The sequence below is a fragment of the Monodelphis domestica genome, chromosome 2, assembly GCF_027887165.1.
Source record: "Monodelphis domestica isolate mMonDom1 chromosome 2, mMonDom1.pri, whole genome shotgun sequence".
NCBI lineage: Eukaryota > Metazoa > Chordata > Mammalia > Didelphimorphia > Didelphidae > Monodelphis > Monodelphis domestica.
Genome location: NC_077228.1, coordinates 488,830,070 through 488,855,647, shown reverse-complemented (window position 1 = coordinate 488,855,647; position 25,578 = coordinate 488,830,070). Strand labels below are relative to the sequence as shown.

General features: G+C 41.2%; 1 protein-coding gene across 1 annotated transcript in view; it reads right to left on the bottom strand.

Annotated features, from left to right (window-relative positions):
* PTGFRN (prostaglandin F2 receptor inhibitor) overlaps positions 1 to 22,538 on the bottom strand; it is an 85,663-nt gene extending 63,125 nt beyond the window's left edge. The window contains exon 1 of the mRNA XM_007485261.3: positions 22,056 to 22,538. Coding sequence (XP_007485323.2) covers positions 22,056 to 22,113 — 58 coding nt within the window. The 5' untranslated portion in view covers positions 22,114 to 22,538. The remainder of the gene's footprint in view (positions 1 to 22,055) is intronic.
* Positions 22,539 to 25,578: the final 3,040 nt, after the last annotated feature.

Here is a 25,578-nt window from a genome sequence, read left to right as displayed (position 1 = left end):
TAGCAATATCTCTATCCGTCATACATAGAAGTCAGAAGGTCTCCATGGGTAAAGATGGCCCTTGGCTCAGGTAAAGGGTTGTGTAGAACTGTTGCTACCTACCAAAAGATAAAATTTGTATGAAGACGAGGTTTATCTGTAATAAGTGTTCACCTGTACTTTCATTCAGCGCATCCTTCATCACTTTGTCACTTTTAGTATTCTTCATGCTTAGATTCAATGATACTGAGACTCATCAAGTCCCTGGTACACCGGATTCCCAGTTCACCCTTGTCCTGCACAAATTTCTTGGGAAGACTTTGGTAAAAATTACCCCAAAGCATGAGAGTTGCCTTTGTAGACCTTCAGCAACCAAAGGCAAGAGCTATTGCTTAATTAATTGTTGGTACCAACCTACACTCTCTACTATTTGTGTGTCTATTTTTTCTTCTCTATTTTCCTGTTCTTCTGTATTCCTTTTCTACTCTCTAAGGGGCTACAATTATGGGCCAGGAAAACAAGATCATGTCCTGCCTTGATACTTATTATGTGACCATGGGCAAGTCATTTTACCAACCCCATTCCCTTTAAGTCTCAGTGTACTTATCTATAAAATGGAGATAATAATAGAACCTAAGTGAAGATCAAATGAGATCCAGGTAAAGTACTCTGCAAACCTTAAAGTATATAAATATAAATATATAATATCAGCTATTTACCTGATAGGTTACATTAGGCTTAAACAGGCACTGACAGGAATAGCTTAACCTCAGAGGTGATACCCAAAGCTAATAGCATTGCCTTCTGCTGTCCAAAGCTGTGGCCCAACCTAAGGAATGAAGCAGAGCTCTGTCTGGCCTCCACTTTTGCTACTCAATGTCGAAAGGAATTGAATCACCAAAAAAAAAGAGAGAGAGAGAGAGAGAGATGGTTTGTTCACCAGTTAAGAGCTCCAACTTGAATGGCACTGACTCCTGCATGTCTCTCATGCATGCATTCATTCAGCAAGACTTAATTTTGTGCATAGCATAGTGCCAGGTGATGTTGAGACAATGAATCCTTCAATGAGAAAAATCTAGCACCAACTCAGTGAAGAAATCAGATGATTCCAGGGAAGGTGAGCAATGGCAGGAAATGTAGCTCCAGCCAGGATCTTACTATTGCAACCAGATGAGAGACGAAAACTATTCAATCTAGTTTACTTCAGGGATGTACCTCCCTGCCCCCAATTCCCAATGAAATGTTCAAAAAAAGCTCCTTGCCAAGAGCATTATCCAAAATGAACTCAGGATGGTTAACTCAGCTGAGACCCACAGTATCATTCTGGTAGGATGGTTCTCAACACTTCTGTGAAGTGACACAATCTCATTATCCCACACCCCCAGAATAGCAACATCAAGTTCATTAACGCTTTTTCTTTAGAGCTACAGAAAGCAAGCTTTGGCTCCTTCTGAATGGTTTCTATTCTAGACATGGCACTATTACCTTTTAAAAATCTTAGGCAGATATAATCAGGTGAAGAAAGAAAAAGAGAGATGGGGAGATGAGAGCTGTCATACATCTCTTCATTGTACTCTTCTCTTCCTACTCCCATCCACACTGATTTCACTTCCTTCCTCCAAATTCTTGGGGCATCTATTGTTTCTATTTATTTTTTCCCATTTAATAATTTTTCCATTTTTTTATTTTAAAATTTTAATTCAATATTTCTGGATACATTCATTAAAAACCAAAAGAAATAAACAAAAAGCCCATGAAGATACCATGTAATATCTCTTCTCTAGATGGATTAAACTCCTTGAAAGCAGAGAAAAAAAAAAGGTCAATGTATTCCCAGGGTAGAACCTAATACCTGGCACAAGGCATCCATTCAATAGGTACTTCTGGTTGTTGAGAGAATTATTGAGACTCATGCTACAGAAGGACCCTCTGGCTACCTAGAATTGGCATTAATTGTTCACAGTAACTACCTGGGGCAAGGGCAGGGACCTTCCTTCAAAGCACTGAGTAACAAGTGTTTGCTCTATGGTATGGATTAAACCTGCTACATAAGAGACAAGCACTGGAACTAGAAAGCCTGGTGAAGGAACAAGAAGTGCCAAGGAGAATTTAGGAGACACTGAAGGGAAGAGATTAAAAGAAGAAGCTGAGTCTGAGAGGGGAAAGCAATAAAAAGGTATCTTGGAGACTCCATAACTCCCAGACAAGAAAAGATAGAAAGAAATTATGTTCTCCTTTCATTTGGGATGCTGAGAGATGGGTTTAGAAAATCCATACAAGTGACAAAGCAAATCTTCTTTGCCCTTTTTCAATATTCTAACCCTATCTCTTTCTTGGGATCAAAGATGGAGGGCTGGAAGGAATGTGAGAGGTTGTTTAGTCCAATCATATCATTTTATAAATGAAGTCCAATGAGGTTAAAAGATTTGCTTGAGGTTACAAAGGCAGAAAATGGCAGATGAATTCAAACCCAGGTCCGTTGGCTCCCAATCTTACAATCATCCTACACTATCTCTTCTTTACTCTCCCAACATCCCCAAAAATGAACTAAACAATTATCAAGGATAGCTTTCTTACTGTATATCCAAACACAATGCTAGACACACAAAAAAAGGTACTATCTCAACTTGGAAAGCCTGTAGAGATGTAATATCCCTAGAATATTAAAACTGGAGAGAATTATTAATTTAATTCAGCCTAAATATTTCATTATATAGATAAGTAAACTGAGGCCTAGAGAAGAGAAATGACTTGCTGAACTGAGAAATGAACCTAGAGAGACAGCAGGGTGCAGTGGAAAGAGGGTTGGAGGAAAATGATGAGGGAGCACAATGGGTAGGAGATTGGACTCAGTGTTAAGAAGATTTAAATTCAAATCTTGCCTCAGACACCAGTTATATCACCTTGGACAAGCCCCTTAAACTCATTTACCTCAATTCCATAACATAAAATGGAGAAGGAATTGAACTCAGTAGTCTTTAACATTCTTTCTAACTTTAAATGTGATCCCATGACCCAGATGCAAATTATGCATCACCTCAGTCCTGTTTGAACTTGGACAAAGCATTCAATTCACCTAGGACTCAATTTATTCCTCCATAAAATAAGGGTTGGACAACATTTAAAGTCCACTCTAGCTCTTCAACTATGATCCTCTCTCTGAATCACTGTTCTTTACACAACATCTTGCTGCCTCTCATAACAAAATAAAGACAACTAGGGAATACTGCCAAGACAATCTCTGAGCAAATACAGATATACCAGGTTATTAACTGGATCTTCAAGTACTAAAAATATGCAAAACAAAATCAAGGAATAAGAAAGAAGAATACACTGAGAAAAGAGAAAAGGAGAGAAAATTATCTCACAGGAGGAGGCACATAAGAATCAATACAGTAGGGACAGCTAGGTGGTTCAGTGGATTGAGAGCCAAGCCTGGAGACAGGAGGTCCTGGGTTTAAATTGTGCCTCAGACATTTCCCAGCTATGCAATCCTGGCCCAATTGCCTGGCCTTTATCACTCTTCTGCCTTATTCTAAAATAGAAAGTAAGGATTAAAAAAAAATCAATACAATAGAGGAGAAGAGGTGGGGAATGGGCAAAGTTTGAACCTTACTCCCATTGGAATTCCAGAAAAAAATCTGCATAAAGTTTGCTACAGAAACACATTTTACCCTATAGGGAAATAAAAAGGAAGGTGGGGATAAGAAAAAGAAGAAACAGACAAAAAGAAGAGTGAACTCAGGGAGGCAGTCATCAGAAACAGAAAAAAAACAACTTGTGAATAAGGAAAGGCTGAAAGGAGAGAAGGATAAATAGGAGAAAATAAAATGAAGGGAAACATAGTAATCATAACTGAATGTGAATGGGATGAACTCACTTATCAAAGGAGGAGGGCAGCAGATTATCAAAGGAGGAGGGCAGCAGATTAGATTAAAAGCCAGAATCCCACAATATGCTGTCTACAAGAAACACATTTAAAGCAGACACCCATAAAGTAAAGGGAAAGGACTAGAACAGAATTCACTATGCTTCAGTCAATATTTAAAAAGCAGGGGTAGTAATGATGATCTCAGACAAAGCAAAAGACAACTCCAAGGGGTTCATGATGCTTGCTAACCACTATTATAGAAGGAATTGTCAAAGTTTGAATATTAATTGAAGCATGGCATTCTTCCCTTTTATTTCCTCCATGAATTTTCTCTAGTATAAGTGATGTCTTCTTTCACAACATGATAAACATGGAAAAATCTATCATATTGTAACACATGTATAACCTATATCATATTACCTGCCATCTGGAGGAAAGGGGAGAGGTGGGAGAGAGGGAGAACATGGATCAAAAAATGTTAGAAAAAGATTATTGAAAATTGTACCAACATGTAATCTAGAATTCTTTTTTTTTTTATTTAAGAAAAAAAGTATTAAGAGTATGGGTTTAGAATTAGGGAATAATTCACAGAGAGGAGTCTCAAGCTATGTCTGGAAAGATTAATATGAAAGGAGAGAGGACTAATGGCCAGTCAGAGAGAACAGTATGAACACAGAGGTAGGAGGGAATATTCAAGACATACATCTAAAGTTTGTACTTGATCTGAGAAGCAATCAGAGCCATGGCCTTCAAAAGCTTTCATCCAGAAAGTAAAGAAGCATTTGTCTATTTATCTATTTTTAAATTCTTACCTTCTGTCCTGGTATCAATTCTAAGACAGAAGAGTGGCAAGGGCTAGTCACTTGGAGTTAAGAAACTTGACCAGGGTCATAAGTCTAAAAAGTGGCTGAGGCCACATTTGAACCCAGGTCCTCTCAACTCCAAACATGGATTTCAATCCCCTGTGATACCTACGTGCCCCTCCAACTAGTATTTATTAAGCATTTGCTATGTGCCAACCTCTGCTAAGCCCTGGAGATATGAAGATCCCTGACTTCAAGATTCTTACATTCTACTGGAGGAGTCAACAAGTAAATAAATGCATACAAGATATATTTAGAGTATAAAGAAAGTTATCTTAAGAGGATCAAAGGGTGAGGTTCTCACAGAGTTTCTTAATCATTTTGTGTGTGCCATGACCCTCTTTGGCAGTCCAGGGAAGTTTATAGACCTCTTAGGAAAATGATGATTTGAAAAGCATAATATAGACTACACAGGATTGCAAAGGGAAACAATTGTATAGAAGTACAATTATAATTTTTAAAAAAGTTCACAGTCCCTAAATTAAGAACAACTTAAATCCAGTAGATTATATAGGGGAAATAAATGGATGTCATCAGTTTCTGTGTCCAACCAAAATCCAATTTAAGTGCTGAGCTTTTAAAAAAATCAATCCCTTAGTCAATGGTCAATTTTAGGACAAAAAGGAGCTCTATCAATCCAGAGGCAGCTAGTTTGCCAAAATCTGCATAGTCCTATGGGGTACATGCTACAAAATGTATTGGGGGCAGGGGGAGACAGTGGAAGAAAGGATATGAGACCCTGGTTCCTTTATCCATGCACACTACTGAGCTTTGGACCGAAACTTCTCTTTTGGTTGAAATTAGCTTGTGGGACAAAGAGTTATTGAGGTGGGACTCCAAGATGAACAGACAACATAATTATATAAACCTTGTTTCCATTGGAAACCAACCAAAAATCCCCATCCTTCCTCTAAAACCTATCTACCTGGATTATCAGTTGCTAGCACTTTGAAGAAATGTTCCTCTAAACTACCTGACAGGGGGAACATTGGCAATCATTTTGTGAGCTATTCTCTAATAAAAGACAAGTAAAAATAGGATTAGCAGCTGCCTTATTACATTAATATCCCAGTATTACATCCTGTACCTCCCCAACAGGCCTTTGCAGGACATCAACATGGGCTCAGGTTGCTCTGCAAACCACCATCATTCTTCTGAATGGATTCCAACATCTCTCTGGAACATTTTTCCTCTCAATTCAATCACCCATCCCCCAGACATTAATTAATATTCATGTCCCATGAGACCTGAGCCTTAAAATTAATTTTTCTTTCTCTTGGACTTCTCTGATTTTCCCAGCTTACATCAGCTAATCACCCAACAGCACACAGTCCAGATACAGTCCAACTCTTCCTACTTCTGAGGGCCTGGGCCCTCTGAGGGAGCCTTCCCTTCTCTAGGACAAAACAAGCAAGTGCTTTTTAAATTTTCTTTTTTTGTCCCTTAAAATATTACTCGAAACCCACTCAGGCCACAAAAGCTTTCTAGAATAATCCCAGCTGGCTGCCATTGTTCTAGTTACAGGGGCCCCACCCTGTAGCACTCAAGACTATGTGTCTATCCACTGGTATGTCTCTAGGATGGACTCTTTCCCCACTTCCTTTACAATTTCCCCGAGGGCCTAATATGGTGTCCTCTACCTGGAGAATTTTCCCTAAGGACTGATAATAATGAAAACCATGCTGCTGAAGAGGAGGGGGAAAAGATTAAGAGTAGGTTTTTGCCCTGAGCACAGTAATAGGAATTTTTTTTAATCTCTCCCATCTGAGTCCCATAGCTTTGTGAGTATTTAGCTGTGTAAATATTTATTGTGTACCTACTATGTGCAGGGCATGGTCCCAGGCACTGTGTTTTTTTACTTTCAATTCTCTTTATAGATTCCTCGATTCAAAATGAGGGACTGCATCATCTGCTAATAAATAAGTAAACCTTTAAAACATGCCAGCGCTCAGAAAATGGAAAATGAACACCTGTGCCAAGAGAGATTTTTTTTCCTTGTGCAGCATAAGCTAAGTCAGTCTCCTGGACAGGTACCAAATGAACCAATATTCTCTTCTAGCACATTCAGGAGGCAACGACTACACAAATCGCTACCCAGCCTCCTTGCTCTGAATGGAATCCATTAAGCCTCCAAGGTATCAGTATGACACTATGACACAGGGCAAGTGGGGTAAGTTGAGGCACCACTGTTAACACCAGAAGGGGTAGCAATAGCAACATCTGCAGGTTGCCACAAGACTGCAGTGAGGCTGGCTTTATTAAATACTCAAGGAGGATTGGATATACATTATTATATATTTAGATCACTTACAAAGCACAGAATTAGATATTATCTTTGTTAAGGTTCCTTCCAGCAGTTGTGGGGTATGAATGGGATATTCTCTGTGCATGTATGTGTGTGTATGTTTTTTCCTAGTGAATGTTTCCACCCAACACTAACATCCCCCCTTTCATAGGTAAAGAAATATCTCTTTTACTGATCCCCTCCTCCAAATACAAGTTTCACTAACAAAGGACTCTCCTATCTCTCAGACAAAAATGTTCATGCTTTGACACAACAAAGAAAGGCTTAACCTTTTTTTTATTTTTAAACTTCAGTTTCCTTTGTCCCTAATATTCTCCAGAATATAAAGACAGTGGAGTCAGTCACTTCCCAGGCTGAACTTGAAATCAATCAGAGCATTAGTTAAGTTTTTATTATTCAACGTGCCAGGCACTGACCATAAACCAGCAAAAGTGCTCACCCTCAAGGAACTTCTGTTTTACAAGGTGCACAAGGCTAAAGGGGATCAGGATATGGTGACAAGAGCATTTTTAGAAGGCTGGGGGTGGGGAGGGAGATTCTATTTCTCTCTAAGGCTCCCAGATGCTAATGCCTCTGCCCCTTTCTACACTTTGTTTTGCATCTCTTAAGTGACTTATACATTCTTGCGTTTTAGAGTCAGTCCTCTCACCTTACCAGTCTATTTGCTCATTGAACTTGGAAACAGGTCTTTTCTTAGAAGGCAACTAGGTGGTCCAGTGGATAGGATGCTGGATCTAGAATTAGAAAGATCTGAATACAAATACTGCCTCAATTTTTGTGTGATCCTGGACAAGTCATTTAACCTCTGTCTGACTCAGTTTCTTCATCTATAATCTGAAGGTACCTTCTTCCCAGGATCATTGTGAGAAGAAAAGAAGATATTTGTAAAGTGCTTTGTAATCCTTAAAAGCTCTCTATAAATATTAGCTAGTATTATCTAAGCTTTGTATCTTCTCCTGACAGTATGGCATGCAGCTGATACTTAACAAATATTTGTTGTTCTTGTCTTTCTTTGAGCTCCAGCTTGCTCAAGGTCTGAATCATCAACCAAAACTTTCAAAAAAGATACAGAATTTTAGAGTCAGAAGAGATTGTGAACAAAATATCTACAATATCCCCTTTTGTCTGCCTAAAGACTTCTCCAGCTCTACCAACCTTATGATTCTTTAGTGTGGAGCAATCAATTACCTTCTTGAGACAACCCATTCCACTTTGGGACAATTTTAAAGAAGTTTTCTCCTGCTCTAGTTCAGTCATTTCAGTCCTGTTCAACTCTTCATGACCCTATTTAGGGTTTTCTTGAAAAATATGTTGGAATAGCCTGACATTTCCTTCTCCAGCTTATTTTACAGATGAGGAAACTGAGTCAAACAAGGTTAAGTGACTTGCTTAGGATCACCCAGCTAGTCAGTGTCCAAGGCCACATTTGAACTCAAGTCTTCCTGACTCTTGTCCTAGAGTCAGACAAGGAAGATTTATCCTGATTGTTTTAGAGACTTTCCTACAAAATCCTGATTTGACTTTGTTTTTTTTTTTGTTTTGGTAGGGCTACCTTGGTAATAAGAAAACATCAAGGCTCCCTGAGAAAACTCTACAGTTTCCCAGCAGAGAAAATGGGTGTAATGAGGATACAGTAACAGAATAACTTTGATAACAGAAGCTAAAACACAAGGTAGAAGGGCCCTAGGTGGCACCAACTGAGCTGCAGTGGAGAGATGCCAAACAGGTGAAACAGAACACAGGCACCTGCTACAAACAGGAATCATGCCTTGGAAGCTGGCATGATTTCCAGAGAGCCCCCAAAATGCAAGAAGTTGTCCTTGTTGTAAACAGCAGGTGTTAGCACACTCACAGAAAGTTTGAGCTCAAGGGAGCCATTTAACCCAGTCTTTTCTTTTTAAAGTGGAGGTAACTACAGATCAGAGAGAGGTTCTGAGACTCACTCTAGGTAACCAAGTCAGGTATTTAAAAAAAAAAAAAGCCTGAACCAGAGCTCAGGCAGATTCCTAGAACAGTGCGTTCTTTCTCGGGCTTGACCTCTCAACTCACCCTGGATACCACCATTCCTAGGACAACCTGTGTGAGTTTAAGCACTTCCCTTCTCTTCCTTGGCCCACAATTTTTTCATTGGTAAAACTGATAAATCAACAAGCATTTATTAAGTGCCTGTGATGAACTAGGACCATGCCAAGCATGGGGTACACAAAAAGAGGTAAAAGACAGTCCCTTTCCTCAAGGAATTTCCAGTCTCATGGGGTAGACAACATGCAAACCAATTTATACAAAGCACAGAACAAAAGCCCTCTAAAATCCATTTCTAGCTCTCAATCTACAATCCTCCAACATCATCACCCTAGAATTATCTTCTCGAAAGTACAGTTTTCAGGAGATGCTCAACACTCTGTTAAGATTTAGAAGTGAATATTAAAAGGAGAAAGTATCTTAGTCTGGAAGGGCATGAGGCTGACTCTCTCGTTTTATAAATGAGGATTCTTATGCCCAGAGAGAAGTGAGTTGGCCATGGTTATATTGTCAAGTAGTAAAAGAAATGGGTCTAGAACCCTAATCTCCTTTTTGTTTGTTTGTTTTAAAAACAAAACAAAACAAAAAACTCTTACCTTCTTTCTTAGTATCAATTCTAAGACAGAAGAACAGTGAGGGCTAAGCAATCAGGATTAAGTGACTTAAGTTAGTCAGGGTTCACACAGCAAGGAAGTATCTGAGGCTATATTTGAACCCAGGTCCTCCCAATTCCAGACTTGGTACTCTATCCACTGTACTACCCAGCTGCTCCTCTAATTTCTTTCTTCCCGGATATACTAGGAGGTCAGTATGCCTGATTTCAGCCACTGGTATTAATGGTTTTCCATAGGCTCAAAGGGCTGATATCAACTCAATTGGTCTAGAGGTCTGATTTCATGGGGATGGGGAACTCCTGTCATTGAGACTCCTTCCATTGATGCTTAGCTGTAACAAACTTATTAACTTGGTTGTTGGTATATTATCTGTACATGGTCACATTTCTAACATGTGTGATACATCTAATATGTATCAGAGTCAGCATTTGAATCCAGGTCATTTAAGTCAACAAATATTTCCTTTACAACTCCAAGGCTAGCTACTTCTTCAGCAACTATCCATGCTTATTTACAAGAGAAAAGATGTATTAGAGATACAGAGATACATGCATACACACATATAATGATTAAATATAGCCTATAGATTATTCACCTAAAACTCATTTTAGCTGATCAATTTTACCTCAATGCTACAAAGCTGCTAAAAAATCATAAAACTGTCTTCTCTCCTGATAATCTTGGAGTGGAAAATCAAAAGAGCACAGAAATGGCCCAAGAAAAAAAGGGCAAAGTAGATAAGCTATATAATCCAACTCCAAAGCATTGGCAGCTGGCATCTGTTCAACCAATTTCCTTTCAATGAATCTGCCTGGACTAGGAATCAATAACAAGGATATCAGCAGTAAGTCAGAGTGACCACTCAAAAAAAGCCTTGGTAATGGAAGTGTCAGCAGTGCTGTTCAGTAGAGAGAGTCTAGTTTGCTGGTTCAGAAGGTGTTATAATTATGATGTATTTGCATGGAAACAGATGCATCCTAGCACACCAGACAGCCTCTATGGTTTCCTATTTTATTCCTCCCACTATTATTGCTTAAATTGGAATCCATCCTTATCATAGTCAGGTCCAACTCTTTGGTGATCCCATTTGAGGTTTCCTTGGCAAAGATACTGGAATAGTTTGCCATTTCCTTTTCCATTTCATTTTACAGAGGAAGAAACTGAGGCAAATTAAGTGATTCACTCCTAGGTGATGTCTGGGGGAAGATTTGAACCCAGGAAGATCAATCTTTCTGATTTCAGGCCCAGTATTCTACCCACTATGCCACCTCACTGCCCTAGCCATCAATGTCAAGATTCAAAGTTTCAATAAGTCCCATTCTTTGCTTTTATGGTGCTCAAAGCCTAGTAAGGAGAAGAGACACAAACATGGATAACTAAAATACATCATATTGCATGATAAATGCATTAAAAACTTCCAGGGATTACAAGGAGGTAAGGTATTACTGAGCAAAAGTCAGAAAAAAGAACTTGAAGAAAAAAGCAACATTTAAGTTGGGATTTAATAATAAAAACAGCCCCAATGCAAATCCATTCCCACACAATTAATTGGCCATCTACCTTCAAACGAATAAAGAAAAACACATTTATTAAATGCTTACTAGGTGCTAAGCATTAGAGCTACAACTAGAAATACTATTATATTATATTTTAAATATACATGTTACATTATATTATAAATAGGCAACAAAAGATGACCAAAATAAATAAATAGAGAAACAACATGTAAGGGATAGTGGTGGAATGTTTGGATTTTAAAAGTTATAGGAATGGTGAGTGGAGTTATAGGGGAGCAGATTGACATATCCTTTCCCCCTAGAAATGGCAATATTGATTTTATTTTGCTTCCAGACCTGGAAAGGATCTGGGAGGAAAGTGGGGAGCAGGAATGAAGCAAAGGTCAATCTCATCGGTCAGAAGGATGTCCATACAGCCAGGGCATAAAATGACATATGGTTGAGGCTAGCTAGATATGACGTACCATCTAAAGCAAATTGTGTTCCTATATCAAGCGTAACTGAAATAAGTGTTCCTACTCTCTAGTTGCTTTTAGATTTATAAGGTAGAATCTGATTAAAGTCCTCAGACAAGGTCCTTAAACTTGAAGCATTTCACTGGGCAACCATTTGATTTAGTGAGGTGCATTTTGGAAGAATTATTCAAAAACTAACACTCTAAGAACACACATGTATAATCCAAGTTATTATGTCTTGATATACTTCTAACCTATAAGTCTCTTAAAAGATCACCATGAGTAAGTAAAAGGAAAATCCCCAAGTACTATTTGCATCCATTTGTTTGCCAAAAAGGGTCTACAATCTATAAGATAAATAGGAAAAAATTTTAGCACGTGAGGCAGCTAGGTAGCACAATGAATAGAGTGGTAAGTCTGGAGTTGACAGGACCTGGGTTCAAATATGACCTCAGACACTTTCTAGCTATGTGACTCTGGGCAAGTCACTTAACCCTAATTGCCTAGCTCTTACCTCTCTTATGTCTTAAAAATGATTACAGAAGATAAGAGCTTTAAATTTTTTTAAAAGAATTTTAGCAGGTTATATTATTTTAACAAACTAAGAAGCCAATGAAGAATTGGTATTTTCCACATCCTCCTCAAATTATCATGTGAGTATATGTATCCATACATTCCCCAATAGAATGTAAGTTCCTTGAGGATAATTTTTTTTCCATGTCTATGTTTATCGCGATTGCCTTGCTTATAGCAATAATTTAATAAGTGTTTGTTGGATTGAATTGCTGGATTCCAACCTATCTTTAGAAAACCAGTACAATTAAATTGTATATACATGAGTTGTTCAGGGAGTCTTTTTCTCCCATTCCTCTCTCCCCCTACACACCGAAGTCTTTCTTAAAGGATTAAAGTGTGAAACACTGGCATAACCCTCAATGATTCTCCACAAAAACAGTATCTAAAAAGTATAGGAAATCTGTGACAAATAATCAGCTTAGCTGTTCAACTTTAAAAAAAAAAATGGCCCAATGAATGTGGACCATCCAGCTGCCTTCTAAAAAGAATGATCACTGACATCCAGAATTCCTATTCAGCAGGCTCTAATAAGAATAATTATAGTTAGATGAGGCATTAATCAGTTTGGCAGATACAGGAGTTCTGATAACGAAGCTAAAATTAGCACCAGGGAACCTCTGAAGGCCACAGCACTTCAAAGACAGATAAGCTGAATGGCTTCACCACTGGCTCCCAAGCCAGTTTCCCCTTATCCCCATTACTGCTTTTTTGGAAGTTACTTTGAAAGAAACAAAAAACAAAAACCTCTTACTTTCTGTCTTAGTAACAACCATAAGACAGAAGGGCAAGGACTAGGCAAACGGAGTTAAGTGACCTGTCCATAGTCACACAACTAGGGATTGTCTGAGACCAAATTTGAAACCTGGTCCTCCCTACTGGCACTCTATCAGTTGTGTTACTTAGTTGCCCTGGAAGTAAAAATTAACATTTTTGTGAACACTCAAAGCCCCATGTTTCACAAAGCAGGGGCTGTGAACTCAATGGATTGGAGGAATGCCAAGAAAGAACAGAAACCCCTGAGTCGCGTCCTGCCTAGTCAGTTAACAAGAATTTACTGTGTGCCAGGCATTGAGTCCAGCCAGACTTTTTCATTCTTACCCTACTCAGTACCAGACCCACAATCACCTTCTGACCATCTATCTCTCTTCTGGCCATCCAGCTCTATTCTGGCCATTGAAAAGCAAGCATGCAGTAAACAGGAAATGGTCAAAGTCATCATTCTGTCAGTTCCCACCTTACACAGAGCCCTGTGCAAGGTAATATGAGGGAACAGTACAGAAGAAGGATCTTTGTCTGTAAGAAGCCTATACCATAATGAGAGATGACAGAAATCAACACAATGCCACAAACATGGGCAAACATGCCGCACAGAACTATATACTTGAGTCCTGGGGAAAGGAGGCACTGGGGTATAGTGAGAAAAGTGATGAATTCAGCATCAATCGGATCTGACTTTGAATCTCAGCTCTTCCACTTACTATCTGTGTAAATGTATTCTTGGTCTCTGTGGCCATCGGTTTCTCATTTGTAAAATGAAGGGACTAGACCAGATGAACTTTAAGGATCCTTCCAGGTCTAATTTTATCCTTTTATGAACTCAAGGCAATTAATTCTGGTGGAATTAGCTTTATGGAAAATAATTTTGGAGGAAAAATATGGACTGGTGGAGGAAGAAAGGAAATTGATTCATTGAGAGCTAGCAGTCACCTTGAACTCAATCTTTTCTCCCATTTTATAGATGAGATTAAATGATTTGAGGCATCTGCAAGTTAAAGTACAACATGCATGAGGGATGGCAAATAGGCTTATCTGGCCTGAGGGTGGAAAGTCTAGACCTGGGTGAAGAAGAAGAGGGGTTTGGTGTGATGGAGTGACTCCATGAATAAAAAAGATAGGAAAATTAATGTCAGTTCTAAAGGTGAGAGATGGACAGCAACATGCTCTAGTGCACACAATTCTGGGGATTGAGTAAGGAAACCTGGATTCAGACACTTATTAGCTGTGTGACCCTGGCCATGTCACTTAACCTTGTTTGCCTTGGTTTCCTTATCTGTAAGATGAGTTGGAGAAGGAAAAGGCAAACTACACTAGTATCTTTGCCAAGAAAGCCCCCAATAGCTTACTAACTGTGTGACCCTGGGCAAGTCACTTCATCCTGTTTTCCTCAGCCTCCATCTGCAAAATGAGCTGGAGAAGGAAACAGTAAATCACTCCAGCATCTTTGCTGAGAAAACCCCAAATGCGTTCACAAACAGTTGGATATGACTGAACAACAACAATAAAGAAAGACTAAAAGTCTTGACTAAGCAAAGATGCTTTCAAAATGATGCTTTGGGAATATGATACCTGTTAGTACAGGTAAAAAGAACTTAAAAGAGAAGCTAGAAAAAGTAAGTTAACTAGAAAGTAGTTTTTTTAGACATCTTGGTGTAGCCTCAGACTTCCATGTGGGTAAAAGCTGCTGGAAATGTGAAAAAAGAGGGAAATATAAGGAATGGTGAACTGGTTTCAAAGAGAAAATCAGAGGAAAATGATCAAGATTTTAAGCCTTGAAGGACCTTCAGAAATGCACCTCATAGAACACTAGATTTGGAATCAGAAAATCTGGGTTCAAATTCCAGTCCTGTTCCTTAGTATCTATGTGACCTTAGACAAGTTACTTTATCTCTTTGGAACTAGGTTTCTTCACCATTAAAAAGACAGAGTTGGGGACAGTTAGGTAGCAGAGTAGATAGAGTGCCAATCCTGGAATGGGAGGTCTTAGGTTCAAATCTGGTCTTAGACACTTTCTAGCTATGTGACTCCAGTCAAATGACATGACCCAGATTGCCTGGTTGCTCTTCTGTCTTGGAATTGACCCTAAAACTGAAGGTAAGGGTTTAAAAATAAATAACAAATAAAACGCAGGGTTGGACCAGCTGGCCTTTCAGGCCCTCTCCAGTTCTTAATCTCTATGTCTATGAACTGGGTTCAAGTACCACTGATGATCCATACTTTGTGGACATATATACAAGTTACTTCATTTGTCAAACCTTCCATTTTTCCAGGAGTAAAATAATGAGATGGGTAGCACCTGCCTCCTAAGACTCAAACAAGAGAATGAAATCAAGGTCTTATGCAAACCTGAAAGTGCTCTATGAATTGAACGATTAGGATTATTACCTTCTCTGAGCTACCAGAGAATTTTATTTCCACCTCTCATGGAATTTATATGATGATGGGTGCTAAAATGTACTCCGGTTTTATCCCCCTCAACTAGACTGTATGTTCCTTCATTGTGGGGAATCTATTTTATTCATCTTTGCAACCTCTCCAAACTATCTTGAATGCAGTAAGTGCTCAGTAAATATCTGTAGAATTGAAGTTGAATTGAAGAACAGAGTACTGGAAAATTGGGCTAGAGGTAGTGAGGGGGGTGGGAGTGGTGGGAAGAGAGAAAAAACAATAACAGTTCCCCTGTCTATATAGCCTTAGGTTTACAAAGCCTTTTACATACATTATTTCAATTGATTCTCACAACAGTCCCATGAGGTAGACAGCACTGTCACCATCAACATCTTTTTACAGAAGAGGAAACAATCTCAGCAGAAATCGCAGAATCTCAGAAACCATCTGGGTGAATGCCTTATCCAATATAACACCATCCAGGAAATGGTAGTGTAGATATTTAAACTCACTCTTAGTTCAAAGCTCTATTTATATTATACCAACCTTGATGAACGTTAAAAAAAAATTAAATTTCAAGCATCACTATAGCAGTAATTACAGCAACTCATATTTATGCAATGCTACTGCCTAAGGTATATTATATTTGATCTTTGTAATGATCCTGCCAGTGAGGTGCTATTATTATTCCCACTTTACTGATGAAGAAACTGAGGTTCAGAGAGGTTTAATGATTTGCCCAGAGTCAGACAGCTATTTTCTGAATAGGGGTTCAAATCCAAGTCTAGCTCACACTAACTCCAGCACTTCAATAGGAGAGAGGGAAGAAGAGAATGGGAGAGTGGGGGAGGGAGGGAGAGTGGGAGGGAGGGAGGGAGGGAGGGAGGGAGGGAGGGAGAGGAGAGAGAGAGAGAGAGAGAGAGAGAGAGAGAGAGAGAGAGAGAGAGAGAGAGAGAGAGACAGAGAGAGAGAGAGAGAGAGAGACAGAGAGAGAGAGAGACAGAGAGAGAGAGACAGAGAGAGACAGAGAGAGAGACAGAGAGAGAGAGAGAGAGAGAGACAGAGAGACAGAGAGACAGAGAGGCAGAGAGTGTGTGTTAGGGAAACAGAAGTACAAAGATAGCAACATTGGGTTTCTATGTTTTCAGAAACTTCTGTGAGAGGTAGGCAAAAAGGAAAAGGAGAAATGTCTTAAAGGTTGATTGGAGATTAAGCAATGCATTCCAACTACTCTCTTAGGATTTCATTGTTGTTGTATCATTTCATTCATATTTGGCTCCTTGTTTGGGGGTTTTCTTGGCACTGATACTGGACTAGTTGGCCATTTCTTTCTCCAACTCATTTTACAGATGAGAGACTAAGGCAAACAGGGTTAAGTGACTTGCCCAGCGTCACACACCTAGTATCAGAGATTGGATTTTAACTCAGGAAAATGAGTTTTCATGATTCCAAGCTCAGTGTTCTATCTACTGTACCACCTGGCTGCTCTAAATATGCTGCTAGATATCGTGAAGGTCATAGAAATCTGATTTTGTCCAACTGCATCTCCTCTGATCCTTGACTTAGAGAGACCAAGCATGGACCCTTCTCCTCTGGCTTCTTCTTCTCCATTATGAAAGTCTTGGACAGCAATGGTGAACCTATGGTATGGGTGCCAAAGATGGCATGCAAAGTACTCACTGTGGGCACATGACTGCCCTTCTCCCCCTTACCTCCCTGGTTTTTTACTAGAAAAGTAGAGGAACACCAGTGGAACTGCTCCCCTCCCCCTCTCCACAGTGCCTGATGACATTTTTTTCACATCTTCCACCCCCTGCCCAGCAATCCAATGGGAGCACACAGTGGTAAGGTGAGTGGCTCACAGGCGGCAGAGCTGGAGTGGAGCAGAGCACTTGGGCCACTCCCCTCCCCCTCTCTACACTGGCTGAGGACATTCCTCACTTCACCCACCTTTCTACCAAGCAGCCCAATGGGAGTGCCATCTCCCTGGCACTCAGTGGGGGGAGGGGCATGGCATGTGGTCTGGGTGGGGGCCAGCAAGGCACTTGGTCTGGGAAGTGGGATGGGGGCATAGCCAGGTACTCCACTTCTAAAAGGTTCACTATCAGTGGTCTAGGACATGATTCTTTTATTTTTTAACCTTTACCTTCTGTCTTACTATTAATTCTAGGGCTAGGCAATAGAAATTAAGAGACTTTCCCTGTCACAAAGCTAGGAAAGGTTATGATTTTCAAAGGCTTATCCTAAACTTCCAACATCCTACTATCCTGGGCAGTTTTAACCAATGAGGAAGGTGAGACCCCAATGCCAAATATATAGAGGCAAATTTATAAAGTTTGAAGTGCTGTACCCAAAACACTGCTCTCTCTTGATATTTTTCCTACTTGTTTGAAGGTTCCTTTTCAGTATCTTTTGCTAGGTAAACATTTTCTTCTGATCCTTTAGGTATTAATGTTTCTCAAAAGCTCTGTCTCAAGCCATCTCATATTTCTATATTTCCACCTGGCAAACCTCTTCAGGTTCCAGGTTTAATTATCACATCTATACAAACAATTTTCAAATCTATCTTTCAGCCCTCCTTTCTTCTGAATTTCAATCTTGCATCATCAACTTTGGGAAATATCACCAATTGGATGTAGTAATATCAGCTCAAAATGTCCAAAGCAAACATTCATAACATTCTCCCCAGAGTCCTCCAAAACTTCTATATTTCTACTGAAGGTACCATCTTCCTTCCTCCTTCCAGACACCCACATTTATGGTTTTGGGGTCATGTTTAAGTCTTCTTCCTTCCCTCCACCCCCATTCAGTCATTTGGCAAGGCTTGCTGATTTACCTCCACCACATCATTGGCATCTTTTGCCTTCTCTCTACTCCTGGGAGAAAGCCTTGGCTGATGCCTACACTTAGTGAACAGGAAGAAGGGGAGGATTCAACAAAGGATAGTGAGAAGGAAAGGTCAGAGAGACAAGAGAACTAAGAGTGTAGCGATTCCAAAGCAAGTGAAATTTATAAACTTGCTACCTTCATCTCTTACTATAGTTCAGGCCCTCACTACCACTGGCCTGGGCTTTTCAAATCAAGTCAGTCAAATGGAGATAAGTATTTATTATCCATCTATTATGTACCAGGTGTTGTGTTAAGTCCTGGATCCAGAAATAAAAGTAAAAGACAGCTCCTACCCTTAAGGAGTTCATAGTCTAATAGTGGAGACAACCTACAAAGAAAATGGTACATACAAGAAACATCTCAGGGTAAACTGGAAGTAATCAACAGAAATCAAGGACTGGTACCATAGACAGGTTTCTTGCAAAAGATAGAGGTTTAGCTGGGGCTTCAAGGAAGACAAAGAAGGTGGCAGGTATGGAGGGGAAACATTCCAGGCACTGGGGACAGATAATAAATAAAAATTCACAGAGTTAGCAGATGGAATGTCTCATTCAAGAAACAGAAAAGTCAGTGTTTCTGAATTGAGTTTGTGAAGCAGAATAAGGTGTAAGAGGCTTGGAAAAGCAGTAGGAGGCAAGTTACAGAAGGGCTTTAAATGACAGAGGATTTTAGTGTTGATCCTTGAAGTGACTGGGAGTTTGGGGGTTTTACTGAATAGGGGGAAATGATATGGTTAGATCTGTACTTTGGAAGATCACTTTGATATCTGAATGGACAATAGACTGGAGTAGGGAAGACACTGGCAAGAGAGACCAACCAGTAGCTGGCTAACAACAGTCCATGCTCAAGTGGCTGGGGCTTTTAGTAAAAGGTAGTAACAATGTCAGAAGAAAAAATGGAGCAAATATTAGAGATGTTATGAAATTGGAACTGACAAAAGTATAGTAGCTGTATTGGATATGGGGCAAGGGAAAAAGATCAGCCAGCCTAGGTGACTTGAAGGATGATAGTACCCTCCAAAAAAGTCTCCTAATTAGACTTCCTGCTTCTAGTCCCCTCCTCCTCTAATCCATCTTCTATACAGCTACATACATAATAGGATTAGGTCACTCCTTTACTCAAAATTTTCCATGGTTCTCCACTGACTCTAGTACAGAGAACTCCAAAGGAAGTTCCTGGCTTTTCAGTGACCCAAAAGTCCTACAGCAACTGTGCATCTGGGGCTAGATTGGGTCATACCCTATTCACTGAGGAAATCCCTGGGCTGGCTACATAGCTCTGGGTCAGACTAGTACATGGGACCAGAAGATTTTAAAGCTATGAGATGCCTTAAAGATCTTAAGATTCCAACCCCTTCATTTTACAGATGAGGCAACTGAGCTTTTAAAGTCCTTCTCATTCTGACTCCCACTTTCCTTTCCAGTTTTATGTCATATTTCATATTACTACCTTCACATTAGACTCAAATACCCTGTTTGCTGTTCCCAAGAAATGACATTCCATCTCCTGTCTCTGATATGTCTTTGTACAAGTGGCCTACCATGTCTGGAATGCCCTCCCCAGCTTCTTTCAAAGAACACCTCAGATACCTCCTATTTTGTTGACAGTCAAGATCTTTCCCAAACACATCCACTGTTAGCAATCTTTCTTGGAATTATTTTCTTTTACTTTGTTTCCTGGTGTACATATGTATTGTATATACCCCACACCTCTATCTCTAGGAGAATACCAGTTTCCTGAGGATAAGGACTCAGCAATCCTGTACCTTCAACAATGAGTACATAGTAGGCAATAAATGCCAAACTGAATCCAGAAAGTTGACTGAGGTTTCCACTGAGATAGAGGTTTGGAAGAGAGAGGGGAGATAAAACCTAGAGAGGGCAATTTTGGAGTGTTCTACATATAGGTGGTAATTGAAACCATGTGATTGGATGAATTCCCGCAGGGAACTAGTTAGAAGGCTCAAGCAGATGTGAAGGAGGAAAAAAGTGAGTTGCAGCTCCAGTCCTGCCCCTCTCACCCTCTCATTTTAACCTCATTTTGGCACCAGGGCTAGGTTAGTGAGAAGGGAGGAGCAGATAAGGGTTGGGGATACAGTCAGCTTTGGTGGTGAGAGCAAAAACAGGCTTATGTGTCTGGAGGAGGATCCATAGGGAGTTTCTGGCTTTTAAGTTGCCCAGAAACTCTAAAGCAACTATGCAGCTGGGGCTAGGTTGGTCCAGACCAGATCCATAGAGGAAATCAGTGGGCTGGCTGAACAGCTCTGGGTCAGATCTGTACATGGGACCAGAAGATTTAAAGCTTGTAAGGGAGATACAAAGACTACAAAGAAATATTTAAAGATCTTAAAGAGTCCAACCCCTTCATTTTACAAATGAGGAAACTCAAGTGCAGAGAATGTACTGACTTGCCCCAGGGTTAGTAAATACAGCATTTCAACCTAGGTTCCCAGATTCCAAATCTAATATTCTTTCCCTAACTCAGGGGAGAAGCCAGATGTCCAATTGTCAGTTCACAAGACTACTTTTCCACAATTTTTGCTTTTGTATCCCTAGCGTTTAGCAAAGTGACCTTGCACACGGGAAGCCCTTAATAAATGCTCAGTGACTTACTTCCAGGAGTCCCTAAACATCTGACAGGCACAGACTTTGGCAGCAACCCATGCTCATGTGTCCATGCCTATGGTTTATGCAAATCACAAGGGAAAAAAAAACTGCAGGAGTTTGAAGACTGGACTGGGGAGAGGGAAAGGGTTAGGGTAGAAAGGATTAAGGGCAGGGGTGGGGGTAGGAAGGGGGCTGTTGGTAAATAGTTGAGAAATGAGTGCCCTCGGGCTTTTTCTGTGGCCCCCTCAGTTAGAGAAGCAGCAGCAGCTCCAGGAACAAATAAAAGTTAAGGGAAGTCTTAGGCAGGAGATCCAGGCACTCCCCACTTGAACAAAGCAAGGAGAAAGTGAACCACAAATTGTAAAACAGCAGCTCAGGCACACCCGGATCGGTCACCTTTAGAGGGGAAAGTTTGTGGGGTGGATCTTTCCTGGAAGGAAACCGAGGCTTTGTGCGGCAGCACCCGATTGTTGGGGTTTTTTTAAAGTGGGAGCTGGTGGTTACCGAGTTTGCAGCACGAACAGATCAAAGGAGAACGCTTCCGTTTTGGAGCAGAGATCCAGGGCTCTCGAGGGAGGACGGGCTGGCGGCCAGCCTCCCCGGCCGAGGCGTTCAAGGTGAAGGAAGCAGCTTCCCGGCTCCCCCGCCTGCCAACAGGTAGAGCTGGAGCAGCCCTAGCAGGCAGCCGCCACTCCCCCCACAGTCTAAGCCTTGGATCTGAAGCTGGATCTGGGCACGGGAGGGCTTGGCCTTCTGGCTGGGCATAGGGTGGATTCCAAGCCCGGGGCCGGGCTGGGGGCACGGGAGTTACCGCAACACCAGCAGCTAGCTATTACGGTCCTCCCCGCCCCCTAATCAAAGGGCTCCCCCGGATCCCGGTGGTCAAGCGCTGGACAAAACGTCGGGTAAGTGGGAGGGCACCCCCAACCCCAGCCCAGCTCCCCTCGGCTTCCCGCGCCTCCCCCCCACCCCCACGCCCCCAGCTCGAGGTTGTCCCGGCAGCCAGGCAGAGGCGGGGGTCGGAAGCCTTGGGTTGGCCCAGGCCGCACACTGGGGTGAGGAATACCCTCTTTCCTCCTCCCATCCCCTCCGTTCCCCTCCCACCGTCGCGGTCCCCCCGGCTCCAAGCCCTCCGGCGCCTGGCATCACGCCCCTTTCCCCCCAATTCGGCCGGGCCCCCAGCCCCGACTCACCGAGGGTCAGGAGCGCCAGCAGCAGCAGCAGCAGCGGCCTCTCCTCGGAGTGGCCCATGCTGGCTGGCGGCTCTGGGGGAACTCCCCTCGCCTTTCTCTGCGCCTCGCCTCGGCTCGCCTCGCCTAGCCTCTGCCTCCAGCTCCCGCGGCTCCGGAGTCAGCGCTCCTGCACCCGGGGGAAGGCGGGGGCGGCGCGCCCGCCCCGCGCCGGCTCTACTCCTGCGCCTGCTCCTGCCGAAGGGCTTCACCAACTGAGACCCTTCTATCCGCGCGCGCGAGCGGCCGTGTATTCTTTCTCTCTTTCACCTCTTCCTTCCTTCCTTCCTTCCTTCCTTTTCTTTGGAAACAGGCGGGGAGCCAGGCGCTAGGGCTGTCCGTGGCTACAGTGTGCAGCCCCGACCGCTTCCCGAAAGCAAAACGAAAGAACCGCAGCGCCTGCCAGCCCGCCCGCCCGCGCCTCCCATCCGGCGCTTTGCCAGCAACAAACACAAACTTTCCCAAGCCCCTCCCCACTTCAGGTAACGGGGAGGAAGCGCGGCGCTCTGGGGATCTCTGGGTGCTGCCCGCTTAAAGGGGAGGAGAACTTCCAGACCCCTACCCTCGTGCCCCCGTGCCAAACCTCCTCCGACCTTTAAAAGTTGGGAATTTTTTTTAGCAACAAATAACTGCCCAGGAATCTCCCCAAACCAAATCGGAACTTTCCCCTTTCTCGAAATTCTGCTTCTGTTTCCCCAAAGTCAACCCTTAAAGAAAATCCACAACTTAACTTTGCACAAAGCCACCTTCGTTCTCTAACTATTGCAATCAGGGCCATGCCTGACGGGAATCCTCCAGCAGGACTCCATTCTTGACTCCTTTACTTTCCCTCTTTTCTCTGGAAAGATGGAGCAGTGATGGGCAGCTCCCTCCACAACTCTCTAATTAAAAACACAGAACTATTAATATTACTACAGCGCTTTATGTTTGATCCTGTTCTAGTTTTACATTTAGAACTGAAGGAATGATCTTACGTGGATGCCACAAAGTAACAAGCATATATATTTTTTCTTTCCACTAATGATACTAGACTTTTTATAAAAATAACACTTTAATTTTATATAGTATTTTAATAATCGTTATCTCATTTAAACCTTCCAAGAGGATAGAACATATTTTCTCCTTTCTTCTACATTTTCCAATTTAATCCAACATTTATTCACAGGGCACCTACTATGTGCAAAACCCAGTTTTAAGCCCTGGGGATACAAAGACAGAATGTCAGTCTCATTCTATTGGGAGATACAAATGAGGAAACATGGTGACCTCTGACAGCAGAACATTAAATCATAGGGAAGTCTGGAAAGCTTTTGCATAGGTAACTTATTTTACAGATAAGGAAACTGAGGCCCAGAAACATTAAACAACTCATCCAAAGTAATATGGTAGCTTGGTGTCAAGAAATGAGGGACTACCTACCGACTGGAACATATCTTCTTGATTCCCAGGTCTTTGTTCTTTCCATTATACTATAAAAGCCAGTTCTTGGGGATAGGATGGGGAATAAGTCTTCATTGTCTGAATAATTCATAGATGAGTCAAATGCATGAAATCAAGGAAATTGCCTGAGCCACTCAACCCAGTTCCTTATTAATACAATAGGGGGGAAATCACAGTATTTCTTCTAAAATTGCCTCCAACTGATCTTGGGTATGCCAGATATCCCATTTGTACATAGTGATTTGCATGTTTTTGCCCCCATTATAAAAAGTTCCTTGTGGGCTGAGACTGTTTTGGCCCCTTTTTGTATCCCAATTCTTAGCACTGTGCCTAGTATAAAATTAACATTTAAATGCTTATTGACTGATTACAGAAAAAGCAAAGAAAGGTTATGATGAGCCATGTCCAGCATCACCCCTAAGCTCACCTAGCTCATAGCACTGTTATGAGCATGGGTGATTTAATACAAGCTCATCACTGTTGCTGAAAAAGAGAATTCAAAATTTGTTTCTATCTCTTTGCTTTTGTTCAAATTGACCTCCTTCACTTCCTTCAAGGTCCATTTCAAATCTCACCTCCTCATCTAAGCCTTCTAGGTAACCTCTTCCCTTTTTATTTTGTCACCTGATTACATTCAGTTTGGCATTTTATTATGCCTACATTTTGTTGCACTAGTGATCAAATCCCAGTTGTATTCATGGGTATTTCCCCTCCCCTTTTGGAAACTCTTCTTCATTGATTTCTGTGACTCTCCTCTCCCCACCCCAACTAGATTCTAAGATCCTTGTAGTTAGAAACCTTTTTACAAAGCAGAATATAAGTTACTTGAGGGTAAGTGATTTCCTGTTTCTGGCTTCCTATCCTAATTCCTATCACCTGGTGGAAACTTATTAAATGTTTGTTGAATAGAATTTTGCTCATGAGATAATCTTCTTTTGGATCTGCAACAACCTGATCATAATTCTGGACAAATAGTGGTTGAAACCAACCTTCATTAACCATCTACTGTATGAAGAACATACAGACTAGTAAGAGATGTCACTATCCCTGGCTTCATGGAGTTTTCAGACCAACATGGGAATAAGACACACAAGTTGCTATAATAATTCATGATTTGGCTAGCAAAGAGGTTGTTGTTCATCCTTAATTTTCAAAAAAGGCCAATGATGTCACCTGACTCTGTGAATTGAATTTAAGTGAAGCAGCTTCACTCTCTCTTCCAGTCATTAAAGTTGAGTGACAAGACAAAAGTCAGGAGGACTGGAGATGGCCCTGGATGCAGTGGATGAATGGCCTTAGTATCTTGATGTCTGACTAAGGTAAAGCAAACTGCTGTGTGAGGTTCAGAGAGGAAACACAATATAGGACAATGGAAGGAATATTGAATTTGGAGGTATTCCAAAACCTGCCTCTGACAATTGTTATCTGAGTGGCCCTAAGGAAGGTAATGAACTTTTCTAAGCTTCAGTTTTCTATAAAATGAGGGGATTGGACTAGGGCAGGGGTTCTTAACCTGGGGTCTATGAACTTTAAAAAATATTTGGGATAACTGTATTTTAATATATTTGCTTGTAATCCTATGCATTTTATTTTATGCTTTAAAAACATTTTTTTTCTGAAAAAGGGCTCATAGTTTCCTTCAGTCTTCCAAAAAAGTCCATCACACACACACGAAGGTTAAAAACTCTTGAACCAGACAATCTCTAAGATCCTTTCCAAATCTAAACCTACTAACATATGGACTGAAAAAACTGGAAATCCTACTTCATGCAGGTTGGTAGAGTGATCCTTACATAGCAAAGGCAGTCTGATTTTTATAACTCTAAATAAGCAAGACAGTAGTACCTCCAGGTTATTAGCTACACCTGCCACACCTTTTGCTGGACCCTGACCACTGCAGTAGAAAATATATTACTTACTAAAAGAGAGCTATGGCCAATATCCCCAGCAGGAAAGAGCAACTTGCTAATTCATGAATTGGGCATTTGTTTATTCCTTCATTGTGAAGGATAATCAATCTTTTGCTAGCTTAAGTAAGACCCCATTC